Source organism: Cebus imitator, unplaced genomic scaffold (genome assembly GCF_001604975.1).
Source record: "Cebus imitator isolate Cc_AM_T3 unplaced genomic scaffold, Cebus_imitator-1.0 Scaffold197, whole genome shotgun sequence".
NCBI classification, from domain to species: Eukaryota; Metazoa; Chordata; class Mammalia; order Primates; family Cebidae; genus Cebus; species Cebus imitator.
The window spans coordinates 2330537-2337321 of record NW_016107512.1 but is presented as its reverse complement, the minus strand read 5'-3'; the positions used below and the strand labels follow the sequence as shown (position 1 = coordinate 2337321).

General features: G+C 42.6%; 1 protein-coding gene across 4 annotated transcripts in view; it reads right to left on the bottom strand.

Moving 5' to 3' along the window:
• Positions 1-650: 650 nt before the first annotated feature.
• POLH (DNA polymerase eta) overlaps positions 651-6785 on the bottom strand; it is a 35533-nt gene continuing 29398 nt past the window's right edge. For all 4 annotated transcript variants that reach the window (XM_017547371.1, XM_017547372.1, XM_037745325.1 and 1 more), the window contains 2 exons: positions 5173-5342; positions 651-1823 (listed from right to left, as the gene is read on the bottom strand). In XM_017547371.1, the coding sequence (XP_017402860.1) occupies positions 935-1823; positions 5173-5342 (1059 nt within the window). In that variant the 3' untranslated portion in view covers positions 651-934. The remainder of the gene's footprint in view (positions 1824-5172; positions 5343-6785) is intronic.

Below are 6785 nucleotides of genomic sequence, written 5' to 3'. Positions count from 1 at the left end.
TTTTTTTTTTTTTTTTTAGTAGAGACAGGGTTTCACCATCTTCTCCAGCTGGTCTCAAACTTCTGGGCTCCTGCAATCCACCAGCCTCAATCTTCCTAAGTGCTGGAATTATAGGTGTGAGGAATTGGACGCAGACTAGAGAGTTTTTCTTAAAATCCTTTTTCTTTTCTACCTATGCAATGTTATTACGCTTAAAACCCCTTTTAAAACTTGGTTCCTTTTCTGTGCCAACTTATGTACTTAATTCTTTTTTTTTTTTGAGACGGAGTTTCACTCTTTGTTGTCCAGGCTAGAGTGCAACCCTCTACCTCCAGGGTTCAAGCAATTCTTCTGGCCTCAGCCTCTTGAGTAGCTGGGATTACAGGTGCACACCACCACACCTGGCTGGCTTTTCCTATTTTTAGTAGAGACGAGGTTTTGCCATGTTGGCCAGGCTGGTCTCGAACTCCTGACGTCAAGTGATCCATCCACCTCGGCAAGTGCTGGAATTACAGGTGTGAGCCACTGCACCTGGCCATTATGTAATTTAAAGCCAGTTATTAATATGCAATAATTTGTAAGTATTATCTCAGTTTTACAGATGAGAAAGTGACGGAAATGACTTCTTCAAGGTCATCACTGCAATAGGAAAAGTTAAGTTTGGAACCAGGTCTCTTAGACTCCAAGGCCCACACACTTTTTACTACGTGACGCCGCCTCCCTAAATGCTAAAGATTAAAAACTCAATGGTAGGATTAATTTTTACATCTCTGTCAGCAGTGGGATTAGAATCCATGCCTGTGAAGAGATGGGACAGGAACTCAGCACCTAAATGGACTGTTTTTTGTATTAACAATTTCATAATTCCCCCTTCTCAGGGAAATCTGTGAAGATAAAATATTAAAGATCTGTAAAGATAAAATATCAAATCCTACAAGCAAGCCTGAGGGCAGCACTAGTGTGTTAATGGTTTAAAAAATGATTCCAATGTCTGCATGCCCTCAGGCCTGGGGCGTTTATTATTGGAGGCCAAAGGGCTCTTAGGATTTCTTTTGCCTTGAGGAGATACGGCAGAAACCACCTGGGGGTTTGAGGAGTGGGACTGCAAAAAGGATTTCTGCAACTCTAGTGCAAAATGATAGTCCGTGTGTTCTGGCATCTCCCATACTGGTACCAGGGAGCCACACTTCTCACAGGGCACTTGATCCTCAGCAGCTAGAAGACTTGGAGTTGCTTTCTGAGTCACCTCCACAGCAGATTTGGAAGCTGAAGAGGCATGCATGCTTTGGCTGTTGCGGGCCAAATCTGTCTCTGCAGGAGTTGCTTTAGAGGATTCTATCTTCAACACCCCTTCACAAACAGGGGCACAACCTGGATACTCTGTTGGTAAAGAGTTTGGTAATGCTTTAGAGCTGGACTGTGGATTTTGTGGAGGGAAATAAACGGAAGAATTATTAAGCTGTTTCTGCTTTAGAAGCAGACTTTTCTGCTTAAAAAAGGGCTCAGTTCCTCTAGTTTGACTGGTTTGGAAAGGTAATGAGGGCTTGGATGTTGAATTGCTCATGGGAGGCTGAGTGGGTGCAGTAAGAGATGACAGTGAAGCTTCTTTAACTTTCTGCCTTTCTGCAGCTTTTTGGAAGAATGATTCCAGAGAGGTGGTTGCTTTCTTAGTGGCTATCACTGCCGGGCCACTTCCCTGGGTCTTAGCTTCTGAACTGGTAACTGGCACCCTTGGCAGACAACTTGGTTCACTGCTCAAGAAGCTGGTGATGTCTGTGCAAGATGAAGGAGCAGAGGCAGAGAATTTTGTAGCACAGAGGAAAAGCATTGTGAGAGGAGGAGACCTATACAGAAAATAAATAAGATGATTAGCAATTTAGAAGATTAAAATAGGGACCTATTGCTAATTCTATGAATTGAATCTGTTTTATTTCACCATAGGACAGATTTAATCCATAGATGACTAGGATTCTGGTTCTGCCACAAAAATTATTCTTTACTACAGTGATTCTCAAATGTTAATGTGTGTAAGAGATTAATAGACCTGAGAGGAACAGAGAATTTAATTTCCTAGGTGATACTGATGTTGTGTCTTGAGAACCACTAATTTAGTAACCATTCACCTCCTGACAGCTAGAGATTATTGTTGTTATTGTTGTTGTTGTTTTCAGACAGAGTCTCATTCTGTCACCTAGGCTGGAGTACAGTGGCGCAATCTCAGCTCACTGCAACCTCCGCCTCCTGGGTTCAAGTGATTCTCCTGCCTCAGCCTCCTGAGTAGCTGAGATTACAGGTGCCCACCACCATACTCAGCTAATTTTTGTATTTTTAGTAGAGATGGGGTTTCACCGTGTTGGCCAGGCTGGTCTCGAAATCCTGTCCTCAGGTGCTCCACCTGCCTCAGCTTCCCAAAGTGCTAGGATTACAGTTGTGAGCCACTGCGCCCAGGCTTTTAGAGATTATTGTTTTTCATAAGGTATCACTGGAAAGTTGCTGTAATTCAGGGTTGGAGCAAGAAATTTTATTCAAGACAACAAAAAAGCTTTAGAATATTTAGACTAAAAAGAGTTGAAAAAAATCCTCCTAGCTATTATCCTGTTTTTAAACAGGGCACTACCTAACCCTGACTGACTAACCACTCTGGAATTTCTAGAGAATGAAATTCCACAACTGCTTTTTGTTGCCAGTCCCAGTTTCAGAAATATTTTAAGAAATTCTTGTTATAAAGTTCCTCTTTGTGTCTAATCACTCAAATTTTCACAGAAGCTGAATTTCAGAAGATGAAACATGCTTTTGTGTACAGATTAGTCCTTCAGTGAGGTAAAAGGTAAATGTCATTTTAAAGTTATTATGAAAGTATCGGTCTGGCGAGGTGGCTCACACCTGTAATCCCAGCACTTTGGGAGGTCAAGGAGGGTGGATCACCTGAGGTCATGAGTTTGAGACCAGCCTGGCCAACATGGTGTAACCCCATCTCTACTAAAAGTACAGAAATTAGCTGGGCATGGTGGCAGGCACATGTAATCCCAGCTACTCAGGAGGCTGAGGCTGGAGAATCGCTTGAACACAGGAGGTGAAGGTTGCAGTGAGCCAAGATCGTGCCACTGCACTCTAGCCTGGGCAACAAGAGTGAGACTCCATCTCAGAAAAAAAAAAAAAAAAAGTATATCCCACCATTCTCAGGTTTCATACTTTGGTACAGTCTTATAATCAGATAATTTTTATGTTTCCCTGTTCATTAGGGAGTTTCATCCAGTTGATGACTGGTATTTGTTATAGTTTGTCAATTTATAACTTTTCAAATACGGATTCATGTGAATACTAGTACCACAGTTATTATTTGGTTTTGTAAAACTTCAATATTTGAAAATATATCAGGAAGCAAAAATTAAATAAATTATTCTAAGAACAAAGACTATTTATTTGTTGTTGTTGGAGACAGAGTTTCACTCTTGTCCCCCAGGCTGGAGTGCAATGGCGCGATCTTGGCTCACTGTAACCTTTGCATCCCAGGTTCAAGCCATTCTCCTGCCTCAGCCTCCCGAGTAGCTGGTATTACAGGCACCTGCCACCATGCCTGGCTAATTTTTGTATTTTTAGTAGAGACGGGGTTTCACCATGTTGGCCGGGCTGGTCTTGAACTCCTGACCTCAGGTGATCCACCTGCCTTGACCTCTCAAAGTGCTAGTATTACAGGCGTGAGCTGCCTCGCCTGGCCCTAAGAACAAAGGCACTAACTTAGAGACTCCACCACATTATAGGTCTGTACATATAACTGTAGTGCCAATATATTTAGATAATGTGATTAAACGTTGATTTTATTTTGTATGATCTTCAATATACACCTGTAAGTGAGCAACCAACTTATCTTCTCTCATAACTATATTTCTATTGTGAATTTGGAATACTTTTAAAAAATGTGCCTGGGAGCGGTGGCTCAGGCCTGTAATCCCAGCACTTTGGGAGGCCGGGGCGAGTGGATCATGAGGTCAAGAGATCAAGACCATCCTGGCCAACATGGTAAAACCCCATCTCTACTAAAAAATACAAAAATTAGCTGGGTGTGGTGGTGCGTGCCTGTAGTCCCAGCTCCTTGGGATGCTGAGGCAGGGGAATTGCTTGAACCCAGAAGGCACAGGTTGCAGTGGGCCGAGATTGCGCCACTGCACTCCAACCTGGCGCCTGGCAACAGAGTGAGACTGTTTCTCTCTCTCTCTCTCTCTCTCTCTCTCTCTCTCTCTCTCACACACACACACACACACACACACACACACACTAACAGGCTTAATTAAATATGTAATTAAAGGATTCCAATCCTGAAAATAATTATTATCTGGACAGAAAATGAACATGCTCCAAAAAGAGGCTTATATTTCATGACCAACAGAAGTGAAGTTTACTAATGAATATGACACTTGGTATAATAGCAGTGGAGTTTGTAACTGAGTTGGGATATCAGATAGAGATTATCCGTCAACAAAGGTCACCTTTATAAACAAGAAAGATGCTTTTAAGATAGAACAATCTGTCGGGTACATTGGCTCACGCCTGTAATCCTAGCACTTTGGGAGTCCAAGGCAGGCAGATCACTTCAGGTCAGGAGATCGAGACCATCCTGGCTAACACGGTGAAACTCCATCTCTACTAAAAATACAAAAAATTAGCTGAGCGTGGTGGTACACACCTATAGTCCCAGCTTCTTGGGAGGCTGAGGCAGGAGAATTGCTTGAACCTGGGAGGCAGAGGTTGCAGTGAGCCGAGATTGCGCCACTGCACTGCAACCTGGGTGACAGAACAAGACTCAGTCTCAAAACAAAACAAAACAAAAAACCAAGTAGTTTGAGTTCCCAAATGTACTCTTGAAATTTGAGCTCTGTTCTCCAAGTACTGAACTGGTCATTTGTACCAAGCCCATACAGGGTACAACTGGCCATTTGACCATGCCCATACAGGGTAAGGGTCTAACCTTCCCCTGAGAACTGGAATGTATCAGCTGTAGGCAAAGGATCTGCACTGAGCTGTCTTGTTTCTGAGGATGGTATTGTATTTATTTTCTTCTTGAGTAATAGGTGCTATTACTCAGACTCTGAGTCAGAGTCTATCCCAGCTGGAAGAGCTCAGTTGCCTACTAATTTTAGAGCTAAAGACAGGGCATAAGTCTCTTCTGAGAATATAAGCTAGAAAAGAACTCACCATTCTGTCTGGATTCCAGAAGTATTACAGTTCTTGATGACACTAAATGCATCATCGCTCATCTTGTGAGCATCATAGCGGGTAAGGGCACAGCAGCGGCGCAGGCTGCTGAGGCGTTTGTCTCCTTGTACACGAACGCCTACAGCCAGCTGGGTGGCCACCCTGTCATTCTGTGGGTGGGAAAGGATGGAGACCAGAAGTAAAGTTACCAGGAGCATCTGGATTCTAGGTACTCAACCGCAGGAGAGGAAATTAAAAGAACCAGGGTGACAGTAGTTTGGAAACAGTAGTTTAAAAGTCAAGAATAAAGGTAGACTGTGAGTTCTGCAAGGAGTAAAGATAAAATGTGAGAAAGAGGCCGGGCATGGTGGCTCACGCCTGTAATCCTAGCACTTTGGGAGGCCGAGGTGGGTGGATCACCTGAGGTCAGGAGTTTGAGACTAGCCTGGCAAAGAAGGTGAAACCCCATCTCTACTAAAAAATACAAAAAACTAGCCACTTGTGGTGATGCGTGCCTGTAATCCCAGCTACTTGGGAGGCTGAGACAGGAGAAATGCTTGAACCTAAGAGGCAGAGGTTGCAGTGAGCAGAGATAGAACCACTGCACTCCAGCCTGGGCGACAGGGCAAGACTCCATCTCAAAACAAAAAAACAAACAAACAAAAAACCCCCCAAAAAACAAACAAAAAACCCCCTACATGCAACAGAATGCATTTTCTGAATAGAAATCTCATTACATGGTTACACACACACACACACACACACACACACACACACAAAGTTCACGCTATTTCTGGGTGTAAAAAGTAACTGAAGAAGACATAATTTGGGTTATGGAACATTGGAATATCTAGGATGTTTTGACAGTATGATGGGAACAGGACAGAACAAATGAAAATGGGACTCCCCTAAATGCTTCTCATGGTGTCTAAGCAGGACAATTATAACAAATAACTCCCATACTAGATACTATTCTGTGACTGAAGGAAAGTTTCAGGTAAGTAATTGTCTGAAAGCAAAGTGGAACTAGCCTTCAATCGAGTCCTATCTTTCTTCTGCCCTTAGGCTCTTATGGTAAACATTCACCACCAATTCCAGAAGTTTCTACCAACACCTTTTTACAGCTTATCTAGAGAAGATATCATGTAGTAAGCCTGCCTCCAGAAAGCAAGATCATGACTCACTTTTCAGTGAAGTCTGAAGCATCTGAATACTGTAATCTCAGCAAACTGAATAATAATGGCCAAGAGGCAGAAATATAACAAGCTTAAAATTCTACATAAGGGACCCCTATCAAAAGATGCTAGTGAGGAGAAATACCCCTAAGGCAAACAAGCTGAGAGCAGGAACTACTTTTTGGATTAAAAAAACATTTGTACAGATTTATATATCTTAAGGGAATACAAATTGGCAATTACAAAGGAGTCCTTGTTGACTAAAATTATTGAACTATAACTGCATACCTACTGTGTATGTCTAGACAGTGCTAGAGATGCAGGAGAGACCAAAACAAAGTCCAGGTCCTCGTGGATCCTGTGTTGTAATAGGAACTATAGATAATAAAAAATAGGCATGTAACAGAAATGTGCCATGAAGAAAAGCAGAATAAGGCA